Below are 25,675 nucleotides of genomic sequence, written 5' to 3' on the forward strand. Positions count from 1 at the left end.
CTTCCATTTTAGTCCCCTGACTAAGCAGAGATAGGGGTAAAAGAAAGAGAAATCATAAAAATCATAACAGTGGTGGCATTATCTGATTGAGGCCACAGAAGTTTTTGAAATCTGGATGGATCACCAAAACCTCCAATACTTCTGACAACCCCAAAAGCTTAACCGATGACAAGCCAGATAGATCACTGAACAAAGTCAGTACCAATACACCCTGCATCATAAGGCAGAGACAGCCAACAAAAAAGCTGATCTCCTTAGCCATCAGGCAGATCACAACTAGAGAGAAACTGACAATGAGAGAGTCATGTTATTACAACTCAAACACTTTAGGGCCATGATAATGCTGATAAAGGAAGAAATCCATGAATGCATTAAAAGCATGACATGGGACAATCACAAGTGGGATCAATAGGTAGCCTCTTCTCTCAATCATGAGTGAGGGATGATAAAAAAGGAAGGACTCATCCATTATAATAGACACATCTATATCTCTCATGATCAAAGACTGTGAGGTGACATCATCACAATCTGTCATGATCACATGACCACTGGTCATCCAGGCATTGCCAAAACCAAGGAATTGATACTGCAGGAATACTGATGGCTAAAAATGAACAACAACATCATCATATATGTAAAAGCATGTGAAATCTGCCAACAAGGCAAATCTTTAACACAACCTCATGCCACACCACTTTACTCAAATGAGGTCCTATTATCCTCATAGACCCACATCTCTGTGAACATGATTATCAGACTTTCTGAATGCAATGATTATAATGCCATTATCATAATCATCAACCACTTTTCGAAAGCCATCATCCCAATCACTTGTTCAACAGAATTAACCTCAGAAGGTTGGACAAAGATTCTATATAACGAAGTTTATGCCAAATATGGCATGTCTCAAGTTGTTATCTCAGACTGAGGACCCCAGTTTGTCTCCAAATTCCTTGACAACCTCTATCATCTACTCCACATCAAATGAAACATGTCCACTGCATACCATCCTCAAACTGATGGGCAAACAGAACAGGCAAATCAGGAAGTGGAGAAATATTTGTGCCTCTTCATCAACTATTGACAAGATGACTGAGTGGAATGGTTGGCACTTGCTGCCTTCCAATATAATAACCAAATTCACTCAGCAATGGGAAAGATATCATTCTTCATTAATTATGGCCAACATCCAAACATGATGCAGATCAGATGATACCATACAACAACCTCTGCTTCCATGGACTTTGCCTTGCTTATAACTAACATCCATAATGAGACAAAGACAGCTCTCAAAAAAGCAGCCTTAACAATAAAAAAAACAGTATGACAGACATCATTGACAGGCTTACATGTATGCCATCAGTGACAAAGTATGGCTTGACATAGTGAATCTCCATCTCCCACAACCAAAGTGTAAACTATCTGATAAGTGCACAGGCCCATTCCAAATTCTAAGCAAAATTGGGGCCAGCACTTATAAAATCAAATTATCTATTAATTGGAAAGTCTATAATATCTTTAACGAGACATTATTGACCCTCTACATCACCCCTGCCTTTTCTAACCAAGACAGGCCCTCTCCACCTCTCCCTGACCTGATCAATGATGAAGAGCACTACAAAGTCAACCAAGTCCTAAATCATAGATTATAAAAGATCTGGGCAAGAGAGAGTGGCTCAACAACAATGGTTGATTATCTCATCAGCTGGAAGGAGTACAGGCCTGAATCCAATCAGTGGGTGAATGAAAAATGAATGGATGCTGATGATGCTATACACAACTATGAATTATCTCTAAATTAAGCCATTGAGACGATAGTCTTAAGGAGGGGGTAATGTTATGATTTTTCCATTTCTCTTCCTGATTAAACCCTTATTTAAGCTTAGTCAGGGTGTTAAACACCAGCACTTAAGACTGTGAGATGAAGCTTAGTCATCATAAGATGGCCAAGTCAGTTATTGTCTTCTGACATGACAGTGCTGCTTGGTGACACACAATCATCCTTTTATGTATAGTAATGATACCTAAGGATAACAAGCACAAAGGATCCAGCAATGCACAATTAGTAACAGTATATTTAGCACAGGATCTGTACAGTATTTAAGATAGCTTACTCTTGCTGGAAACCCCAGCTTTGAGCTAAAGTTTATTCTATACCATTCTCTCTCAAGCCAGTCTCTATAGCCTTGTCACACAATGACCATTGGCAGCCAGTGAACTCTGACATTCCACTCAAAGTGTGAAGTGATGTCAGCTTATTATGTGTTTATAGTCACATGCACTTTGGATCTAACAGAAAGCCTTGCACTCTAGCTCTGGGTTTGTGTTTGTAACTTTGGGTGAGAGAATAAATGTATTATTGAACATTGTAGAGAGAGCTGTGAGAACTAAGCAAGGCATTGAAGCTCATGAAGGACTTGAGCCTGGTCTGATAAGAGGTTTTGGATTGCACTCTAACCTGAGAATAAGAGAGTGGTGTCTAAAGAGTGCCATCTTGAGTTTTTGAGGTATTTGTGATGCATGGTGCTACAGGTGGCAGAGGTTCAAACCCTTTGGTCTGTCAGACAGTGTTTTATTGTGTTTTGTGTCTCTGGATCACATAAGTTTGAATCCTGTGGGTCTATGATCGGTTTGGAAACTTGTGAACAGAGAGCTGTGCTCTTTGGCACTTGTGGATGTGTTTGTGATTGGTTTTTACTTAGAGTATGAAGCTTTGAGGCATGTATTGTGTGTGTTAGGGATTTTGAGGTGATCTGAGCTGTGCTTAGGACTTTTTGGAGAGTTTTGTGAGTGTTTTGATATATTGTATTGAGCTGCAGTACCCTTTGCCTTGAGGCCTGACAACATCTGTTGCCATCTCTTGTTCTGATAAAATAAAAAGCCTTGAGACTTAGAGAGACCTTGGACTATTATAAGCATGCTATTACTGTTCATGCACTGTGATTTCATTGAAGAGGACAATTATATTTGTTGATTACTACTTTTATTGCATTATAATCCCTCCATGAACTAAGAGTTTTGTGTGTGTGTTGGTGTGAGTGTAATCAGTGGATAATGCTCTGCTGTATCTATTTTCACCTTGCACACACTCAGATCCTCTTCACCAGTGTTTACTGCCTTCTATTGGAGTCACTCTTTGTTTATTTCTATGATCTGATCCTTCTATATATCATATTTCTTTGGGATATTGGTGCTAATGTTGGAGATCATAGAGATGTATGAGAAGGGTATACCAAGTTTCAGATACTCAACCATCCTGCTGTCATCATCAATGGTTTTTCATACTCCTGCTAGAGTTCCCAACTGTTTTAGCTCATCAAAGTATTCACTTGTGATCTTGTCTTCTGATATCTGTAGGTCTTTCATCTTATTTTTGTGTACCTCTTGGATGGCTGAGTCAATAAACTTGTCTCACACTATTCATTTAAACACTGGCCATGAGAGAAAGCAATGGTGTTGCCAGATGGTGGAGTAGAGTGTCAGAGAAATTAGGGTCTACCATTGCTTGGCCTTGCTTTTGAAGTATAAGGCTGCAAATGCTATCTTGTTTATGTCAGTTCTGAGATACATGATGTATACCTCAAAGTACTGTTTACAGTCAATTAAGAATCAGTTTATATCATTGGATACTCCCTTAAAGAGGTGGAGGATGCAAACAAGATCTAGTTTACATTGTATCATGGCCACATTATAGGCCAGTGCACCCATAGGGTTTGGATACTCATCAAAAGGTGGTCAGTGAAGTTCAGTGGGAGATCTAGGGAAGGAATGAAGGGAATTATCATCAGTGACAGGGCTTCCCTGCAGGGTGGCTTCCTTTCATATGATTATTCTGTTCTTGATTGTGAAGCCTAATTGCACAGCCTCAGAGTCATCTTTGATGGGTTCTTTTCTAATCCCACTCCCTGTTGCCTCATCAGGCAGTGGCTGTTCTCTGAGTAATTGGCTTTCTTGGCTGACCCAGGGGTTTCTGAATCTGATGGGCCAGATTGTCAGCTGTGGTTGGAGATGAGAGAGCTGAGTGGCCATGGATCAGACCAAGGAGATAGAGTATGAATATTGGCTTTGGTTACTGTGGATAGATGAGGCTATGTATATGGCTCATTGTGGAGTTACAGTTGGCAACCAAGATATTGATCAGATGTTGAACCTTGATTTGTATGCCAGTAGCTCCTGAAGCTGGTCCTCTGGGTGTCCACTGTTATAAGTGTCAATAGTTTATTTGGTAGTGGCATATTGTAAAATATCCTGATGTTTGGCAGAATCTGCATGAATATATAATTGTCCTAATTGTGATGCCAATCAATTGGTGTCACACTATAAAAATGTTACCTCTGTCTCATACAGGTCCTGATGCTCCCTAATCCTTGCCCTCTGTATTTCTTCTTCCAAGGCTTCTTCATCTGTGTCTTCCAGGATGTAGTCCACAAACCTATGTGACTCTTCACTGCTCTCTGTCTCCTCATTGTTCTTATTTTGTCAGTCTTGTTGTCCTCTCTGAGGAGGAAAGTGATAGGCTGGTTGAAGATGCTCTCTCTGGAAGATCATATTATCATCAGAGAACTGCTGCTCTAGCTGGATACTTGGCCCAATTTCAGCAGTCTAGTTAATTGAGATGAGAATTATAGAGAGGCCTGCTCAGGGACTGGCTCTAACCTTGAAGTCATATCTGTTGCCACCATATGCTCATGTTACCTTCAAGTCCTTGCTATAGACTCAGAAGTTTCTGTAAAAGTCCTTGTTGAGAAACTGGTGAGTGATTTGACTTTTGAGAAAACCTCAGAGGGCATAGTCAGAGATGTGAGTGTTGAGAGGTACTCATAGCCTATAGTGGTTGAGAATGAACTGATCATCTGAGTGGGTGATGTCATTACTAGAAGTGTGTTTAGAAGGGGGATACTGGAGAGTTTTGGGGCTGGTGGCATGTTAAGGGGGGTAGAAGACTCTGTTTCCATTCCCTCTTTGGTCAACCTCACTTGGGAGTGACAGGACTGTAGGATCCTGCCCATGGGTCACTCTCAGTGGTGCTGGGCTTTCTGAAGACTGAGATAGAGAGCTCAGAATGGAGACTATACCAGCCTGGAGAGCCACTTTCCAAGTGAGTGGCCTCATCCTCTCACTGCTGTTGGCATCTCTGTCTATTGTATTCTGCTTCTTCAGCTTTTCACTGAGCCTCTGCTTGGGCATTTTCAGTGAGGTCTTCTCAGACTTGCTTGGGGTCCGCCTGGGCTTGCTCATCTCATAGTTGATAATATTATTGCCATGCATCATCAAAGTTGAAAGGAATATTGAGGTCCCAGTCTGAGAATAGGCAGTGGATGGTCTCAGCTCTGACATCTTCAGCTATGATGCATGCTGACTCAGTCATCAACTGGTCTGTCTCATGACCACTGTGATGGGAATAGTCAGAGCTTTCTGACAAGATCATATAGAGGGATCCATGATGGGAGTTTCCTGTGTGCAGTGAAATACTTCCAGATCTTGAAGCCATCTTAGTAGCATCAAGAGAGTCCCTGGCATGGTTAGCAATCCCAGGAGTTCAGCTGACAGTGAAAGGCTTGGAGGATGGTGAGTCCTCAAAGAAGTTCAGAGGGAGGTCCTTGTCTTCATGGTTAGGAACAGAGGATGGGACCTATGGGTTTTGGAATCCTGTGAGATGAGGATTCCAGTCTCTGCTGTCTAGTCATCAGGAAGGGTATTGGTGTCTTTCCATTTCTTGAATGTCTCCCATATTCATGCTGCTAGGCCTGGCTTCTGGTAAGAGACACTCTATGAGCTGATAGGACATTCTTCAGGATTTGGGGATGTCATAGAGTGGAAGGTCTGAGGTTATATTGTGTAAGATACATTGGATGTTCTGAAATTTGTGGTAGTGTCTAACTGCCCATGCTATGATTGATTGGCATCCATGACACAGCTGTATGATCACCAATAATCCTAACAATATTCTAATGATGGAGACAAGGAGTTCAAAGAACTCATAATTGAAGTTGGGGTCTGATGTGTTGATAAATAGCATTCAGTTTCCTCCACATTATAGTGCATGAGGAAAGGGAAGATGAAGCTTCAAGCTAATTGTTAGACCCAAGCTGCATGTGATTCTAGACACATGATAAACTGATGTCACTTCACACTTCAAGTGGAAAGACAGAGTTCACTAATGTGAATATGGATTGTTATGCAACAAGACCTTAGTGATTGGCTTGAGGATAGAGTGGTATAAATAAACTTTAGCTTGAAGCTGGATTTTACCAGCAAGAGCAAGCCATCTTATATACTGTATATTGCTGAGCTAAATATATGACTCTCTATTGTATGTTTCTAAGTTCTGATGCCCATTGTCTTTAAGTGTTGCTACTATACATAAAAGATTGATTGTGCATTGTTGAAAGCTGGTCACTGCATTGGAGAACAATGATGAATTGGCTTATTGTGATGACTAGCATGAAAAATCATAACAATCATGAAGTACAGTATAGCACAGAATCCACTCAGTGATCAACAATGTCAGGCTGAAACAACTGATGTTCAATAAGACAGACTATATCAGAACTCAGAAACTCTTCTTCAAACTTAAGAGACACTCATTTGAGGCCAAAAAGCTGTATATATGGATAGACATTGATGAAATCAAGATAGAGATTTTTATAGTCTAAAAGTATTCTTTGAATAGGACTTGTGACACTTCAGTGAAAATTGATGGATATAATGAGATTAACACTTTGTTCTCAGAGCTCTTCTAGACAATTGAGGATGATTGCCTTAAAGAGAGAGTAATGTCACAATTTTAGCCTCTAATCACAACCTGCCAGTGCTTAGTAAGCTGGCACTTCTGAAATCCTGATGAATCTCTAGATGAATTCAGCCTTAGCTATAAAAAAACCATAATAGGGCCACATAAAACTATGGATGACATATGCATGATGCTGAGCCTTACTCATCATCACATGATATATAGCTGGTAGTAGCATGATGACTATATGAAATGACTGTGCAATAGTGTGACCTTAGCTAAAATGACTGCAACTCATGCAACTCTCACTGTAGTAACAATATTGTGGGCAGACAATAGCATGGCTGCACAATATAGGTAGTATTATCATTGGACAATAAGTAGTGTGTATCATGATTTTTGCCTCTAAATCATGATCTGCCAATGCTTAGTAAGCAGATGCTTACCAATCTCAACCTCAGGCCAACCTTACAAAAGATGATAAAGACATGATGATATCATGGCTACATCTTATTCATTGATGCACAATAAGATAACAAGGAACAATGTGGTAACTATCATTATCTCACATCTTGAATACAATGAGAACTGTGGTATATGGGAAACTCACTATAGTGATGGTACAGTAGAGAGATAATAACAAACAAAAGCAAGAGCACAGTCATTGTTATCTCAGACAATGAGCAGAGGGCATGAAAAGCAGACAATAGTCATCTATAGAGCATAGGATTCTTTAGACAGTATATAAGGCAGTAGTATACACTGATGTATTCCAGTCTTGAGCTAAGATTTAATACACCTGCTAAACTCTCTGACTACTTGGTGTGAATACTCTTGCCACAATGGCAGACTATATCTATCAGCTACAACTCTTCATCCTCCTTCACAAAATCCTTATAGCTTACATTATCATTCTCATTATACTTTTATATCAAAACCAGACTCAGACTTAGCATCTATAATTAGACCCTGGCAGAAGTGGTGCTAGAGATTTGTGAGTGTTAGTAGAAGCCTAACAGTGTGCATGACAATAAGATAATAGTCACCTATAGAGCCAAGACATTTCTGGACAGTATTTAAGCCAGTAGTTTATAATGATGTACTCTAGTCTTAAGCCAAGATTGATCTATACCAATCAAACTCTTAGGCTCTTAGTGTGACTGTCACTCTAGTTCTTACACTGGCATTCATAGTCTACTAATCTCTCTATCTTATTTCTCTATGGAGATGATGCAGTTGAATAACAGTATAGACTCCATTCATTGCATTCAATAGTCTCTTATTGTCAGAGATCCATCTATAATATGAGTCAGCTATTTCTCAAATAAAAGAAGCATCTCTTATTATTAAAAGTATCACAGAGAAAACCACTATAAAAATAAATAAGAAAACTATCAGCAGCTAAATGCATGCTATATAAACAAACAAATCAAATAAAGCAAGCATGACTCACCAATGTGTGTATGAGCAGATGATGATAGTGTATTGTCACCTCTATAGATGGCATGAGTTAAAACAAGAAAGACCTAGCACTGCAGTAGAATAAATGTATATTCTGTTGAGCAGTAGACTGAGGAATCTGAGAGGACACAGCAGCAAGACTTTATGGAAAAGCAAGTGCAGTAAGGATTGGCTTAGAGCAACAAAATAGATATATTTACTGTGAATTAGTAAGGTATAGTATAAGTAGATGTAATGTACTCACATTTTAGCAGGTGATAAGTTGCTAAAATATATGACTGTGTAAACAGTAAAAATTGCTAGAACCAGTAACTAATTTAGAGTCTGTATGACTGTACCTGCAGTCATGGCTTATATTCTCAACACTCCTCCTTGAGCTCAACTGCTTAACCTATGCAAAGCCTAACAGTGTACAAAACCTCTCCAGCTTGACTTGAGCCAGTGACTTCATGAAGATATTAACAATTATATCATTGGTGGAGCAGTACTTGAGGTCAGCTTGTCAAAGGCTGATTGTCTGATGCATGAAATAAAACTGAATATTGATATACTTAGTTCTAGCATGAAACATAGAGTCCTTGGTGAGCTGTATAGTGCTCTTGTTATCCAAAAAGAGAGTTGTAGAGCTGATGAGCTGGCAGATCAACTCTATGAATATCTTTCATATTCAGAGCAGTGCTTTTGATGAGTGAGTCATCACAATATATTCTGATTCTGTTATAGATGCTGTGATGATCAGTTGCTTTTTAGAACTCCATGAGACAGCTCTGATTCTGATAAAGAAGATATAGCCAGAAATCAAATACCTATGTATTTGTGAGCTCCAATCAGCATCTGTGTATCTGGTCAGAGACATGTTTTTGCCACTGAGTATAAGTGCAAGATAGATTATTCTCTTTAGATACTTGAAAATGCAGATAATGACATCCCAGTGGGTTGTTCTTGGCTTGTCCATGTATGGCTCTGCTCACATGAGGATAAGACAGTTTTTGAGATAGAAGATGAGTCATAGATGAGGTCAACTCTAGGCTTGAGAGGCATTGTGACTGTTCTGGCATTCTCTAGATCTGTGTCCTTGATTATTGCATCAATATATCTCCACTGCTCTAGTATGATAGTTTTTACAGTCAGGTCATGCTTTATGCTGATGCTGAGTAGCTAGTGAAGAGTGCTAAGATCAGTCATTTTGAAGTGCTCATTTAGCTACTTCTTAATAAGAGTTGCAGAGTCATCTGAGGCTGCTATTATAGTGAAATCATTGGTGATAGCATCAACAATAATATACTTGTTGCCAATAAATCTGTAGAATACAGCTTCATCCAACTGACATACTTGATACTCTAGCTGTGTGAAAACACTTTAGCTTGTTGTACCACTCATTTGCACTTTGACAGCTGCTATAGAGTGGTTTGAGGAGCTTGCACATTAGTTACTTGCTCTTCAAGTGCTCAGGAATGGTTTGAAATGTATTGTACATGGAAAGGAGTTCCATATAGATGGTTTTCTTGAGCTCTGCTTGCAGGTAGGCATTTTTGACATCAGCTTATTGGATTGCTGAGCCTTTGCTTACTGTGACAGATAGTAGTATGTGGAGAATTGTGAGTCAGACAGTTGAGGTGAATGTTTCATGAAAGTCAATGCTATATATCTGAGAGAAGTCTTTGAGTATGAGGTGTGCTTTGTAGTATACAATTCTGTTCATTTTGTCTCTTTTAGCTCTAAAAGTGTATTAGTATTCAATCATATTTGTGCCTAGTGGCCTGAGAATTATTTCATAAGTTCTCAGGGCTTTGACTTTGTCCAGTTTGTCTCCTACTGCTTACTTCCATTCCCTTACCTGATCTCCTTTCAGTGCTTCCTGTAGGCTTTCAGGCTCTCTATGGCTTGTCACAAGTATAAATATTTGTAGGCCAGCAAATCACTCTTCCTTCTTAGCTTTGAGCTCTGCCTCAGACTCAGTGCTCCTTTTATCTTCAATAATAAGAGTGTGCTTGGTTGTAGACTGCTTTGATAGCCTATTATCATTATAGAAGCCTTTTGACTTTCTTCTAGCATGATGGCCTTTTTCAAGAGATTCAGGATCCTCTTGATTTTTGGCATTATCTGTAGTTTGGATATGTTACTCATGTGGAGCAGAGCTGAGACTGTCTGAAAGTGGTGTAAGTGGTGATGGTGAACATTCATGAGATGTATCTGTTAGTGCACATACAATACATATAATATAAGTGTGCCACTGAGAACTGTATTGTTGGAATTTTGCTATTGTTTTTATTTCATGATGCTTATTCTAGATGACAATATAATAATGCTATGCAGTTCACTACAGTATATAAGTAGCATACTCTCTATCCAGCTATCTCAGTCCTTCTACAACTTACTCTGAAGACTGACAACATCTTTCTACAGCTTAGATTCTAATAGATTATGGATTTGCTGCTATCTCTGAGACATTGGAATCTGGACTTAACTATTAATTTTTTCTGTTACATGATGATGGCTGAAACATCCTCAAAATCATCTGTTCTTCTCATCCACATCCAGGCAGCTCTTTTTGCTGGCGATATCCTAGATAAGGAGAAAAATAATTGATGCTCATAGAGCTGAGACATTCTCAACCTCTTTGTCTTATCTAGAAGCCTTGATCACTATCTCTTTAGTATCTGGAAACCCTCCAATCCTGACAAGAAACCTATTGCAGCTCAGAACTGATCAACAAATAATTGCACAGTCATTAGTTTTATCCAGATGAAATGCCACTCTGACAAAAAGAAATATATATCTATCTTAAGCTCTGTACTGGCTAAGGAAGTCTAGAAATCACTGTCTAATTGCAATAAGCAGGAGGGCCTCATAGTCCAAATCAATCTGATTCAGAAAGCTCTCACCATCTGGTACATATGTTAAGAACATCTTGCCACTATGACTGCTCATCTGTTCAAACTGAATATCAGGATTTGGAACATAGGCCAGCCTATAACTGATCTGTTTCTTTGTATTCTGATGCTAAATGCTATGTCCAGAGATCTGCTCTCTGTATGAATATCAATAGCATAGATTATTAACAGGTCCATAAAGGAGGATCTCATCAAATCTTCTGACATTTGCTGAGATCTTGACACTCAGCAGCAATTGTTTGATACAGATGACAAGACCACCAAGGACATAGCTCTAGTGGCTACCTTGTGCAATACTTCTCATACATCTCTGAGTTGTACCAACTTCTCTTGCCTATTGCTGAAGGGTCACACTATTTCTTATTGTGTTGCTAACAGAGGTGGAATGGCTGGAAAGACAACTGAGGAGTCCAAAGCTGTGAAGTGACAGGATTGTGAAACCAAGAAGAAAGAGAAGAGCAAACTGGCTGAAAAAAAAAGATCACCTCATAATTCTTAAAGATCCTACCCATAGTACTGCTTATCTTCTTGATTCCACTACTGGTAATATCACTTTGGATTCTCCACAATAGCTCTAATGCATCAGAATTTTCTAGATTACCATCTGATGCTACTGTTGCCTTCTTAGACACTCTTCTGGATCTGTCAATAGCTGACCATGTCAAATATGAAGGTTAGCTAGCTTTTGAAGATAATATCAACTCATCAGTCAACTGGAACAAAGAATACCAGGCTCACAATACCACTGCATTGTCTATTTTCCCATTAAATCAAAAGAATTCTACTCTTCTGTCTCTGATAGACTACCTCTTCTTCCTTGACACTGGCACCATGGCACATATCACTCCATACTATGGAGATTTCCTCATGTTGAAATCTATTCCACCTCATTCTATCTGAGACATTAGTAATTCAACCATCACAGCTCTTGAGATTGAAACAGTCAAACTCTATGTCAACAAGTACACTCAGACAACTGTATAGTCTTGCCACTCATAAAGCTAATGTTGAACACACCTTAATTGCCACAACATTGCCTATTGACCTTGAAACCTGGCACAGATATCTTGGACATACCAATTACCAGGCAATAGCCAAAATGATCCAGTCTAGTGTCACTCAAAGTATGCATGCCAACCTCTCCTGTGTACCTTCTAAATGCCAACCCTGTGTTATCAGTAAACAGACAAAGATGCCAGTACCAAAGACATATGAGGAGAGACACAGAGCAATGAGACTGCTGGGCATTGTGTGAGTTGACTTGGCAGGTCTGCAGGCTACTGTCTCTTGGGCAGGATACCATTATATTATGGATATTGTCAACAACTTCATGAGTCAAGCCTGATCCATTCTCTTGAAAAATAAAGGTGATGCATTCACTGAACTTCAGGCCTGGGAGTGTGCATGAGAGTGTTATGATTTTCCCCTTTTCTTACTCTCTGAACCCCTATTTATGCTTAGTTAGAGCACTAGAACAAGCACTTAGAACCATGGGACCAGGCTTAGTCATCACAACAGGCCAAGTCTATCATTGTTCTCTGATGCAATAACATCACTTGATGATGCACAATCATTCTTTTATGGACTATAGAGATGCTCAAGAACAATGAGCACAAAAACCCCAGTAATCCACAATTAGTAGACTCATGTTTAGGTAGTAACCTGTACAGTATTTAAGAAGCTTGCTCTCACTATCCAAGCCTCAGCTTTGAGCTAAAGTTTATTCACACCATTCCACTCTCAAGCTGATCCCTTTTGGCCTTGTGACACACTGAGTTAGAAGCACATCAGTGAACTCAGATGACTACCCAAAGTGTGAGGTAGCTTCTGTTTATCATGTGTTTCTATTCATGTGATGCTTGGGTCTAACAATTAGCTCAAAGCTGTTCCTTCCCTTTTCTCATGCCCATTAGTGTGGAGGAAACCAAATGCCCTCTATCAATCCATCAAACCCAAACTTTGACCATGAGTTCTTTGAACTCCTTGCTTCCATCATCAGAACACTATTAGAATTATTGGTGATCATCCAGCTGTGCTGAGGATGCCACTCAATCACTGCCTAGGCTATCAGACATTATAACAAATTCCAGCATATCTGACATATCTTATAAAATGTAACCTCCAACCTCCTGCTCTATGACATCTCTGAATCTTGATGAATGTCCCATCAGTCCCCAACAAGCCCCTTACCAGAAGCTGGGCCTAGCAGCCCACATCAGAGAGACATTCAAGAAGAAGAAAGACACCAATACCCTCCCTGATGACCTAGCTGAGACCATGACCCTTGTCTCATGGAATTCTAAAACCCATAGATCTCTGGACCACCCCCTGACTATGAAGATGAAGAGATCCTGAGAGACTTCTTTCAGCAGTCTCCCTCTCCCAACTCTGCCCCTGCCTCTCCAACCAGAGAGATTGGTAACCATGCCAGAGACTCTCTCAGTCCCACTCAGATGGCTGAAAGATCCTGACACATGACACCTAGGAATCAGCCTGCTAGCTCTGCCACAACTTCTCTATGCTCAGTCAGGACTAGTGGTGGGATGAGAAGGTCACCCTCAGACTGGCTCAATGATGAGTGCCGAAACAGAAAGGCCTGAGATGAAGTCATACACAGAAACTTCCCTGCCTGGGACACCAATGTCCTCTTCAACTATGATGAGGCCCTTTGACAGGAAGAGCAGAGGCAGCGAACAGCACCATGACCAGTTTTCAGTGAGCTTGAGGAGCATATCCTTGAAAGCAGGAGACAGAGGAGGCAGGCCACTGAGCATGACACTGAGCATAGGGAAGAGCAGCAAGCCATCGAAAGGGCTCAATTGGAGAGGGCAAACATCTCCAACTGGTATGAAATCCAGCCTGAGGTCGCATCTGTACTTGCACCTGTCTAAGCTGACCCATCCCTCTTAACTCCTGTCTTTCAAAAGCCTAATACTGACTCTGACCTATGGAGTGAGAATCACTGGCAAAATAAAACTCTTGCTGCCAGTGGACAGATCCCTGGAACTCTCCCATGCCTCTCAACCCCCCAGTATCCCTCTCTCTGCTGAACCCCCAGCACTGACACTATGTTCAGCAATGATGAGTCTGTTCTCAGACACTATAGGCTATGAGTCCCTGAGACAGCTCACATCTCTGTCTGCACTCTCTGAGGGTTTTTCAGGAGCAGGGTGGTTGGACAACTTCTCAATGATGGGTACCAGTGAAATATCCAGCTCTATTGTGAGCAAGTGGAGATGGCGAGAGCAACAGGGGGAAATCAATATGATAACCATATTGGCAGTCAGCCAGCCTCCACCTACCTCAACCTCTCTGAAGCCTCAGGCCCCACTGCTGGTCCCAGCACCCAGCCAGGATAGCAGAGTGACAATCTGACCATCAGGGGATGAGGAGAGTTACTACAACCTGTCTGATAATTTCCATCTTGAGGAAGAGGATGATGAGGACAAGAAAGAGGAGGAAACTGAAGAAAGTGACCTGCTCTGCACCAGAGGGAAACTCACATATTTAATGACAGAAGACACTGATGAAGAAGAATTGATCAGAACAATGCAGGAAGCAAGAGAGCAGAAATACCAAGGGTGGTACCTGTGAGGCATAAACTTCTTATGGCATGATGCCATCTGGATGGCATCTTCACTTGGACAATTATATTTTCATTCTATCTCTACTGAAAAAACAGAAATATTGAGACATGTGGCTACTGACTACACTACAGTTCAATATAACAAATGGCATCCCAAAGATCAAGTCCAGCAGCTGCTGGCATACTACATGCTAGCACAAGTACAACTAATGCTGCAGTCTCTGCCAGTCACTCCTAAGAGAGCTGTGTACATGGCCCCTTTTATTCAAAGTAAATTTTCATACTCCACCCTATCCTCCCACTCTATGGCAATCCAGCTAACTCAAAGCTGACTCTGACCTGAAAAGGTGCCTACCTCATATCAAAACCTATGGACTGGGAAGGAGAGCCAAATGCTTGGGGTCTAACCCTCATCCAATGAGACAACAGGGAGCAGCATGGGAAAAGGACCAATTTGAGATGATCCTGAGGCTGTGAGACTCAGGTTCACCATCTGCCATAGGGTAATCATTCAGAAAGAAGAGCTCCCTCAAGAAAGCCCTATAGCTGACAACAATTCACTTCACTCCTTCTCTGGACCACCACAGGAATGGTGCTGCCTGCTATTCTCTGATTGGCCTAACCCAATGGGCACACTTTCACAAGACACAGCCATCCTGCAGTGCCATCCTGACTTGCTCTAGAAGCCCTGACCCTTTAAAGGGGCTTCCAACAACATTGACTGCTTCTTAGTGAACTGCAAACAGTATTTCAAAGTCTATTGGATATCTCAGGACAGATATGAACAAAGTCATCTTTGCCATCTCTTACCTTGAAGAGAAGGCAAAAACCTGGTGGATCCTAATCTTCTCCAATTTCCAATCCACTACTCAAGGACACTATTGTTACTCATTGTGGCCCATCTTTAAACAGATGTTGAATAACAAATTCATTGACCCCACAGTGCAGGAGATGCACAAACAAAAGATCAAGGAGTATAAGATGAGAGATAAGGCAGCAATGGATTACTTTGATGAACTGGAATGCCTTGCTAAGCTTGCCAGAATATGAGATGATGTTGCCAATAATGGCCAGATAGTCAAAGCCCTCAAGTGAGAGGTCCTCTCCTCTTACATCATGATGATCTCAGCAATAGATGTCAAGGCTCTGATATCAGTTGGATATGATGAATGGAAGGAAAGGATTGTCAAGATGTATAAGAAGTGGCAAAGGCAGAAAGTGGAATCATCAACATTGCAAGACTATCCCAAGAAATTGATCCTGCCAACCCCAAACAAATTGGGGACAACTGCTAGAAAACCACAGAGATCCTCTATGGCCTCACCATCTTATACCACTCAGAAGACAGGTACTGGCATGACTTACATGAGAACTGGAAAACCAATGGATATAGACCACATGAAGAAAGAAGGAAAGTGCTTCAATTGCAGACAGAAGGGTCATATGGCCAAGGACTGTCCCAAAAAGAAGCACATCAGAGAAGACATCTGCACACAAATCACTGAATTGCAGAAGGAAGATAAAGAATTAGGGGCCAAAACAAAGGTCGAGGAAGTAAAAGATGGGGCCAGCCAGTGAGCAATTCCACTGGACTGGCCAACAGACTTTACAGTGTGCAAATCCCAGCTGCAAGTTGGACTGATAGTATTTCTATAGTTGTGCCTATGCCTGTATTACCCATGCATTTGAATATACCCCAGAAAAATACCTCACACATTGAAGAATCACAAAAAGAAACTCAAATGCCTTCAGGCTGAACAGAGACAGAGAGTCCCACTATATGGCTCAAACCATTTAAAACAGAATGGACATGGCAGGCCATCACAGATGTGACAAATGAAAGTGTGGCAAAGGCCATACTTCAGAACTGGATCCACAAAACCAGAGCCAAAGAAGTAGTCAATGAAGTTATCAAAGGAATCAAAGAAGCAGGAAGGATCTGAGCCTTAGAGTGGTTGGATGAGCTCAAGGGACCTCAGAAGTTTATTAGGCAAACCAAAACCAGAGGATGGAACCTCATCATCAAAGCCCAGATCAAATTGCTCACAAAGTGCTCCACACATGTGGTCATAGCCCTGATTGACAGCAGTTGCACTGGGAGCTTGATCAACCAAAGTTTCATCAATCAACACAAATTGCCCACCAGAACCACTGTGGCATCCATTCCTGTCTACAATGCTGATAGAACCAAAAACCAAGCTGGCTCAATCACCAAATTTGTTGAACTCCAACTTACAATAGGAGACCATTCAGAAAGGATTGACTTGGCAGTCACAGATCTAGGCACCAAGGAAATCTTTCTGGGTCATGACTGGTTGATCTGCCATAATCCATTGATCAACTGGAAGACCAGAAGGATTACCTTCACATAGTGTAAATACCACAAAATCCCCTTCAAATTACCTGATGAGGATCTGGAAGATTAATGGGATGAAGAAATAGAGGATGGACAAACCATACTGGCTATCAACATCTAAAGGGAAGTCCTGATCCAAGCCATACATCATGCCAATGAGTTGGCAGCTAAGGCCAATTAACAGAAGGAGGAAAGGACATTCAAAGAAATGGTCTCTGAATAGGCTCAGGAGTTCTGGGATCTATTTGAGAAAGAGAGCTTTGATGAGTTTCCAGCACTCAAACCCTGAGACCACACCATCAAACTAATCCTAAATGCCAACACAAACCTTGATTGCAAAATCTACCCACTGGAGAATCATGAGCAACAGGAACTTGATAAGTTCCTTGATGAAAACCTGTCCAGCAGGAGGATATGACCCTTCAAATCCCCTATGGCCTCACCCTTCTTCTTCATCAAAAAGAAGGACAGTAAACTTTGCCCAGTATAAGACTATCACAAACTAAACAAAATGATGATCAAAAATCACTATCTGTTACCTCTGATCTTGAAACTAATGGATAAACTCCAAAGGGTCTGATATTATACCAAACTCAACATACAATGGAGATACAACAATGTATGAATTAAAGAGGGTGATGAGTGGAAGGTGGCCTTCTGAACTAACCAAGGATTGTTTAAATCCACAGTAATATTCTTTGGGCTGACCAACTCACCTGCCACCTTCCAGTGGATGATGAATGATATCTTTAAGGATCTCATCACTACCAGGGAGGTCACCATATACCTTGATGATATTCTCATTATGTCCAAAACAAGGGAAGAACACAGGAGATTGGTATGCCAGGTGCTAATGCTAATGAGGAAGCACAAGTTGTTCCTCAAAGTGGAGAAGTGCAAATTTGAGGTGCTTGAAACTGAGTACCTTGGAGTCATCATCAGCAAAGGAAGTATATGCATGGACCCTGTCAAGATTGCCAGAGTCACCAAATGGCCCATACCAGTCAAGAAGAAGGAACTTCAGTCCTTTCTAGGATTCACTAACTTCTACCAACAGTTCATCTGTGACTACAGCAAAATCATCCACCCTATGACACAACTCACTGGAAATGCCCTATGGACTTGAGGTCTGACTCAGCAAGCCACCTTTGATGACCTCAAGAGATGTCTAGTGGAGGATGTAGTACTTGTCATCCCTATGCAAGATGGAAAATTCTGAGTCAAAGCCAATTCCAGTGAAAGCACCATTGGAGCTGTGCTCTCATAGCAACAGGACAGGAAGTGATGACCAGTTGTATTTCTCTCCAAGGCACTCACAGTTACAGAATGGAACTACAAGATTTATGACAAAGAGCTACTTGCTATCATGCTAGCTCTAGAAGAGTGGTGGCATTACTTGATTAGGGCCACTGACATCTTCGAGATCTGGACTGATCACCAAAACCTGTGATATTTCCAGCAACCCCAAAAATTAAATCACCAGTAAGCCTGATGGATCACAGAGCTCAGCCAATATCAATACATGCTCCATCACAAAGCTGGAGCAGCAAACAAGAAGACTGACCTTCTGAGCCAGAGAGCAGATCATGACCAGGGGAGCAGTGACAATGAGAGGGTAATGCTATTACAACCTGAACACTTTTGGACCATGATAATGCCTACCAAGGAGGAAATCCATGAGTGCATCAAGAGTGCCACTCAGGATAGCCATAAATGGGACCAATGAGTAGCTCCATTGCTCAATCATGAGCGAGAGATGACAAGGGAGGGAGAAATGATCTGCTATGACAGACAGATCTATATCCCTTGGGACCAAGGACTATATGGTGAAATTATCACCACCTGTCATGATCATGCCACCACTGGACATCCTGATATCACCAAGACCAAAGAATTGATCCTACATAAATACTGGTGGCTGAAGATGAGCACAGACATCACTGCTTATATCAAAGCATGTGAAGTCTGTCAATGAGAAAAGTCATCAATGCAACTATAGGCCACTCTGCTTCACCTGAACGAGATCTCTTTATCACTATAGACACATATCTTGGTCGATATGATTACCAGACTCCTGGAATGCAATGGTTATAATGCCATCATCATCATAGTTGATCACTTCTCAAAAGTGATCATCCCAATTGCATGTTCAACAGAATTAACCTCTGAAGGGTGGGCAAAAATCCTGCATGATAAGGTCTATGCAAAATACAGAATGCCTCAAGTTGTTATATCTGATAGGGGTCTGCAATTCATCTCCAAATTCCTAGACGACCTCTACCATCTCCTAAATATCAAATAAAACACCTCAACCACATATCACCCTCAGACAGATGAGCAAACTGAGTGTGCCAACCAGGAGGTGGAGAAATATCTTCACCTATTTATCAACTACTGATAAGATGACTGAGTGGAGTGGCTAGTGCTTGCCACATTCCAGCATAACAACTGCATATATTTGGCAACAGGGAAAACCCTGTTCTTCATTAATCATGGCAGACATCCAAATGTTTCCCAAACTGAACACCACCACACCATGACTCCAGCCTCCAGAGACTTTGCCATGATAATGAAAAATATCCACAGCAAAACCCAGACCACCCTCAAAAAAGCTGCAGCCACCATGATAAAGCAATACAATAAACACTGCTGCCCAGCACATATATATAACCTCAATAATGAAGTCTGGCTCAACACAACCAATCTTCATCTTCCATGCCCAAAATGAAAACTTGCTGATAAACATACTGGCCCTTTCACCATCATCTCCAAAGTTGGCATAGGTGCTTACAAACTGTGACTGCCTTCAACTTGGAAAGTAAATGACTTCTTTAATAAAGTGCTGTTGATCCCATACATCATACCAGCATTTCCTAATCAAGAATATCCACTGCCATCTCCATCTGACCTCATCAATGACAAAAAACACTATGAAATCAACCAAGTTCTGAACCACAAATTATGAAAGGTGAAGGTGAAGGGAGGCAGCACAACCACAACAGTTGGCTACCTCATCAGTTGGAAAGGATATGGTCCAGAATCCAACCAGTGAGTCAATGAAAAGCTGATGAATGCAGACACTACCATACATGACTATGAATTATCCTTAAATTAAGCCATCAGGATGATGGTCTTAAGGAGAGGGTAATATTATGATTTTCCCCTTTTCTTACTCTTTGAACCCCTATTTATGCTTAGTCAGGGCACTAGAACAAGTGCTTAGAACTATGGGACCAGGCTTAATCATCACAACAGGCCAAGTCTGTCATTGTTCTCTGATGCAACAATATTGCTTGATGATGCACAATTGTTTTTTTATGGACTGTAGAGATGCTCAAGGACAATGAGCACAAAAACCCCAGTAACCCACAATTAGTAGACTCATGTTTAGGTAGTAACCTGTACAGTATTTAAGGAGCTCACTCTCACTGTCTAAGCCTCAGCTTCAAGCTAAAGTTTATTCACACCATTCCACTCTTGAGCTGATCCCTTTTAGCCTTGTGACACACTGAGTTAGAAGTGCATCAGTGAACTCAGATGACTATCCAAAGTGCGAGGTAGCTTCTATTTATCACATGTTTCTATTCATGTGATATTTGGGTCTAACAGAGAGCTTGAGACTGGACAGAAAGTCAGAGTATATTGCACTGATAATAGTGAACTTAGAATTGTGAAAATGAGTGACTGGCTCAAAACAAAGGAAACCATGCATGAGTTCACAGCACTCTACACATCTGCTCATATTGGACAAGTTGAGCATTATCACTGTACTCTCATGAACAAGGCAAAAACTATGTGACTTGATGCAAAGTGTCCAGAAAATCTGTGAGATGAATTCTATCTTACTACACAATATCTTGATAATCTCACAATGGTGAAATTGCTAACTGGAAAAACTCCATTTGAGATGTAGTATTGATAGAAGCCTAATCTATCTCATCTATGAGAAATAGAATGTAAAGCCTTTGTGCTAATTCAGAACTGATACAATCCCAAAATCTTAGAAAGGTCTGTTGAATGCATACTCATTGGCTATGAACCCAATGTGAAGGCTTACCATTGCTACCATGCACTATCTTATCATATCATCACCTCTCACTATAGAGTCTTCATCAAGAGTCACTAATCTCTCAGATCTCCCATCACATCTATGCTTGCATCTGAACCTGTTCCTTCTCTAAGCATGCTCACTACCATCTCCAACCTCACTACTGCCACTGCTTTTAAAACACTCAAGAAGCCCTTCACTGTGAATAAACCTCTGTCTGATGCTCCTGCTGAAGTGTCTATATTTTCTGCTTAAAATGCTAATCTAATACCTCTTGCTGATGCCTCAGATCCCATTTCACAACTTAGATAATCTTTGTAGATTCTGAATATTGATAAGAATGGTCCAAGTTGACTTGAACATGCTATAGATGAGGCTTGACAGGCTGAACAATAGGCCAAGGCTGCATGAGATGAGCAAAAGTGAGCTGTGATGGAAATGACTCACTAGACAGCTGAACTGAACCCTACTATTGCTGAAAATGCTGCTAGAGAGAAATTGAAGACATCTTTCAATAAGCTTCTGGGTACTAGCATGGTGAACTACCTTGATAAAGCTTTCATAGCTGTTGAGAAGAAAGTCTATGCTGTCTTATAAATGGGTGATGAACCTATCATATGGGAAGAAGCAAATGCTTCTGCAGATGCTGACTATTGGCTTGCAGGTTATCAAGATAAGCTGAAGTCTCTAAAATAAATAGGTGTCTATAAACTTGTTCTATATTTGTCTGTTCCTCTTAGTCAAAAAATTTAAAAGAGTAAGCCTGTATTCAAAGTTAAATGAGATGAGGCTGACTCTGCAGTTCACTGGAAAGTATGCATTGTCTTCAAAGGTTTTGAACAGATCTATGGTAGAAACTACATAAAGACCACATCTTCCACCACTCACATGGAATCCTAGCATATTCTGTTGCATCTAGCCACCACTCTTTACTGAGATGCTCAGCAAATTGACATTAAAACTACTTTCCTTTATAAACTCCTACCTAAAGATGAAACTCAGTACATGGAACAGCTGAAAGACTTTGAAGAACCCAGTAAAAAAGACTGGGTTTGGAAGCTCCAGCATGGACTGTATAGCATGAAGTAGAGTGGCCACATCTGGAACTGCACTATAAATGAAGCAATGATATCCTGAGATTTCATATGCCTCAGCAGTAAGTACTGTATTTACTGCAGGAAGACTGCAACTGGCACAGTGATAGCTGCTGTCTATATCAATGATTTTCTCTCTATAGCCAGTTTAAAGGAGGAGAATGAATGGTTCAAGGCCCAAATGTGATAGAAATGGACTATCTCTGATCTAAGAGAAGCTAAATTCTGTATAGGGATCACTGTCTTCAGAGACTATTTGAATAGGACTATTGCATTATCTCAAACTGCTCTTATCAACAGAATAATCTCTCAGTATGGCCAGAAAGATGCCCACCCAATAGCAACACCTATGGACTCAGAATTGAAGCTTTGTCAACTTGATCTATTTCACCTTTTTAAAGAGGATCAAACTGCCTTGCAGAAACTATCCTACCAGTCACTCATAGAATCCTCTATCTATCTTGCAATTGAAACCTATCTTGACATTGCTTATGCTGTTTAACAACTATCCTGTTTTCTGGATACCTTCTCATTTATCCACTGGAATGCTGCCCTTCATATAGTCTGATATCTCAAGAGCACTAGAAATCTAAGCCTGTATCTGGATGGATATTCTGATATTAGACTCACTAGTTTCACCAACTCAGACTGAACTAATTGTCTTAATACTTGATATAATATCAGCAGATATTGTTTCATATTGGAATCTGGACTTATATCTTAGACAGTGAAACATCAGCCAACAGTCACTGTATTATCCTGCAAATCCAAATATATGACAGCATATGAGGCAACAAAAGAAGCTGTATAGATTCAGATGCTATTTTTAGGACTTAGCTTTGAACAATGTAACACTACTATAATCAACTGCAATAACAATAGCACTATCAACCTATTTAAAGATCCATCATTTCATGCATGAGTCAAGCACATAGATATAAAGTATCACTTTATCTGAGAATACATTAAAAATAAGAAGATCTTACTGGACTATGTTAATACTAAGAACAACATTGCAGACTGCTTTACTAAAGTACTGCAGCCTGCTCAATTCATCCACTTATAAGGATTTATAGGCCTCTTGTAGACAAAAGAGTCAGAAGGAGTTTTCAGTGAGGAGGAGTGTTGGTACACATATAATACATACAATGTAAGTGTGCCACTGAGAACTGTATTGTTAGAATTTTGCTATTGTTTCTATTTCATCATGCTTATTCTAGATGACAATGTAATAATGCCACCTAGTTTGCTACAGTATATATATATGAGTAGCATACTCTCTACTCAGCTACCTCAGTCCTTTTACAACTTACTCCAAAGACTGAAAACATCTTTCTACAGCTTAAATTCTAATAGTATCTGATGGGGTTTTGAGATTTATGAGTTCACTTGCTTGATTATGAGGCTTCAGGCTTGAGTCAGGAGTATCTGGATTGAGATTGGTTACTGTCTCCCCTTCAATCTTGACATCTTCAGGCTCATCATTATTATCAAAGTAGATGTTTCTTTCAATGCTAACTCTTCTCTGTCCAGGCCAGTATACTCAAATACCTTTGGATTCTTTATTAAATCTGACAAAGCATTTAGCATCTGCCTGAGGTTGAAGCTTGCTTCATCTGAGCTTTTTAACCCATACAGTGCATTCAAATTCATGTAGCTGAGAGAGATCAGGCTTCTGGTGAGTTGCCTTCTTATGTGGAGTGATATTTCTCTTTAATATGCTGTAGGCTATTCTGTTCTTTAGCTATACTTTATGTGAGACAGCCTCTGCCTATAGATATGGTAGCAGCCTTGCTTGGATTAACATTGCTTAAGCACCTTCAAGATGTGAGTAGTTGCTATACTCTGCTATTCTGTTGGATTGGAGCAAGTCATGGACTGTCAAATGACAAGTTGTTTCAGCAAGGTCAAAGTGATTCTTGAATTTCTTGCTCATGAATTCTCCTTCTTAGTCTGAGCCAAGCATCTGAACATTCTTTGCATTATGTTGCATCTTTGCCCAAGGCTCATACTTCTGATAGCATAAGTAAGATTCAGACTTTTTCTTTATAAAGTAGACCTTTTCTTCTCATAATGAGATGTTCTAATAAGTGTTGTTACTATACTTGTGATCACTGATTGACTCAGTGTTAGTGGGTTCTCAGATATCTGTTACAACTTTATTGCTACATGCTTTTGCTGTTTTATTTTCCTGACTGATCTTTGAGAAGGGCTTTTTGGTGGCTTTGACTTGAATGCATGCTTGGCAGAACCTAATCTTAGTTTCTACATCAATCTGAATACTATATACCAATCTGGATTTTGTATGACAATGAGAATAGCTTTACTTAGGTGGCTTATAAGGTTATAAAACTCTTTTATGGTTATGAGACATTCAGAGAGTACAGTGATAGAGATGTTAGTCTATATGGATATTAGCACTATAAAGGCAGTTATACAGTATAGGTCTCTAATCACTGATATTATGCCAACTGTTTTATGTTTGGGCTGTGGGCTTTGTATCATACAATGGCCATCCTTAATGGTGAGTGAGTGTCCATTATGATCTAGACAGCTAACTAATATGAGCATGAATGCCATGCTAGGTGAGTAGTAGATGTTATGAAAGGTGACAGGTATTGGCTTTTGGTCTGGTCCCATCAGTAACTGAATAGGATAATCTTCTTTACCTGTCATGCTGAATGTTTGGCTATCTGCTGCCTTAATAAAAATAGGCTTAATAGCTGTAAAATTGCTGAATCATTTGCAGCAGCTAGTGAAATAGTTGCTTGCACCAGTATCAATGATTTCAGATGCTGTGTCATTGTCCAGAGCTGTGGGAGCTTGTGCATCTGCTGGGTAGTCAGATGTGCACTTGAGGACTGGAGCTTTTGACATTTAGAATGGCTGTGAATCCATATTTTATAAGTGTTTCATTGTTTGCCTTCTCTGCCATGTTGGCCTGGGCTATCTTTTTAGCCTTGTCCTATGGTGCTTGCTCTGCTTTGCCTCCTCCCTCTCTATAGCAGTCCCTCTTGATGTGGTTGTTATGGCTCCAGTTGTTGCAGTGCAGGCTATTATTGCTTTTTTTTGCCTCTATTTTTGCAATAGCCTTTTCTTTACTCTTTTTTCCTCCTTTATTGTTGCTTGAGAACAGTGCTGAGTTCTGTACAGACTCATCAATGTTCTTCTCTACTTGCCTTTGATCAGTGGTCTCTTGGATCTGCTGAATCAGAAGGCTGCTTCATATGGGTTTGCCAATTATCTATGAGGCAATATTAAGTATCTTGAGTGTGAGTCTGTAGCTTATTAAGGATGATGTTCAGATGTAGATGGCATAAGAGTTATCACTGATGGACTTTCTCATTATGGTGAGTTCTTCTCTCATCCTAGACATATTGGTAAAGTGAATTCAGATATCTCCATCATCAGGACTGTGTTGATTTTAGAGCTTGTTGAGTAGGTTCTGCTGTATCAAAATATCTTTTTCTTTGAAGATAAAAGTGAGCTTCTTCTACATTGCA

At 40.4% G+C, this 25,675-nt stretch overlaps 3 protein-coding genes across 3 annotated transcripts; all 3 read left to right on the forward strand.

Moving 5' to 3' along the window:
* Positions 1-12,154: 12,154 nt before the first annotated feature.
* Positions 12,155-12,304, forward strand: BT62DRAFT_851854 (uncharacterized protein; the record flags this gene model as incomplete). The annotated part of the gene is made up of 1 exon (XM_043182475.1): positions 12,155-12,304. A coding segment is annotated over one exon (150 nt), but the record flags the coding sequence as incomplete, so codon positions are not given.
* Positions 12,305-20,667: 8,363 nt separating this feature from the next.
* On the forward strand, positions 20,668-20,829 carry BT62DRAFT_906148 (uncharacterized protein; the record flags this gene model as incomplete). Its single annotated transcript, XM_043183624.1, has 1 exon — positions 20,668-20,829. A coding segment is annotated over one exon (162 nt), but the record flags the coding sequence as incomplete, so codon positions are not given.
* A 1,185-nt stretch (positions 20,830-22,014) lies between these two features.
* BT62DRAFT_906355 (uncharacterized protein) lies at positions 22,015-22,167 on the forward strand (the record flags this gene model as incomplete). The annotated part of the gene is made up of 1 exon (XM_043183632.1): positions 22,015-22,167. A coding segment is annotated over one exon (153 nt), but the record flags the coding sequence as incomplete, so codon positions are not given.
* Positions 22,168-25,675: the final 3,508 nt, after the last annotated feature.

The sequence above is a fragment of the Guyanagaster necrorhizus genome, assembly GCF_019112545.1.
Source record: "Guyanagaster necrorhizus MCA 3950 unplaced genomic scaffold BT62scaffold_30, whole genome shotgun sequence".
NCBI lineage: Eukaryota > Fungi > Basidiomycota > Agaricomycetes > Agaricales > Physalacriaceae > Guyanagaster > Guyanagaster necrorhizus.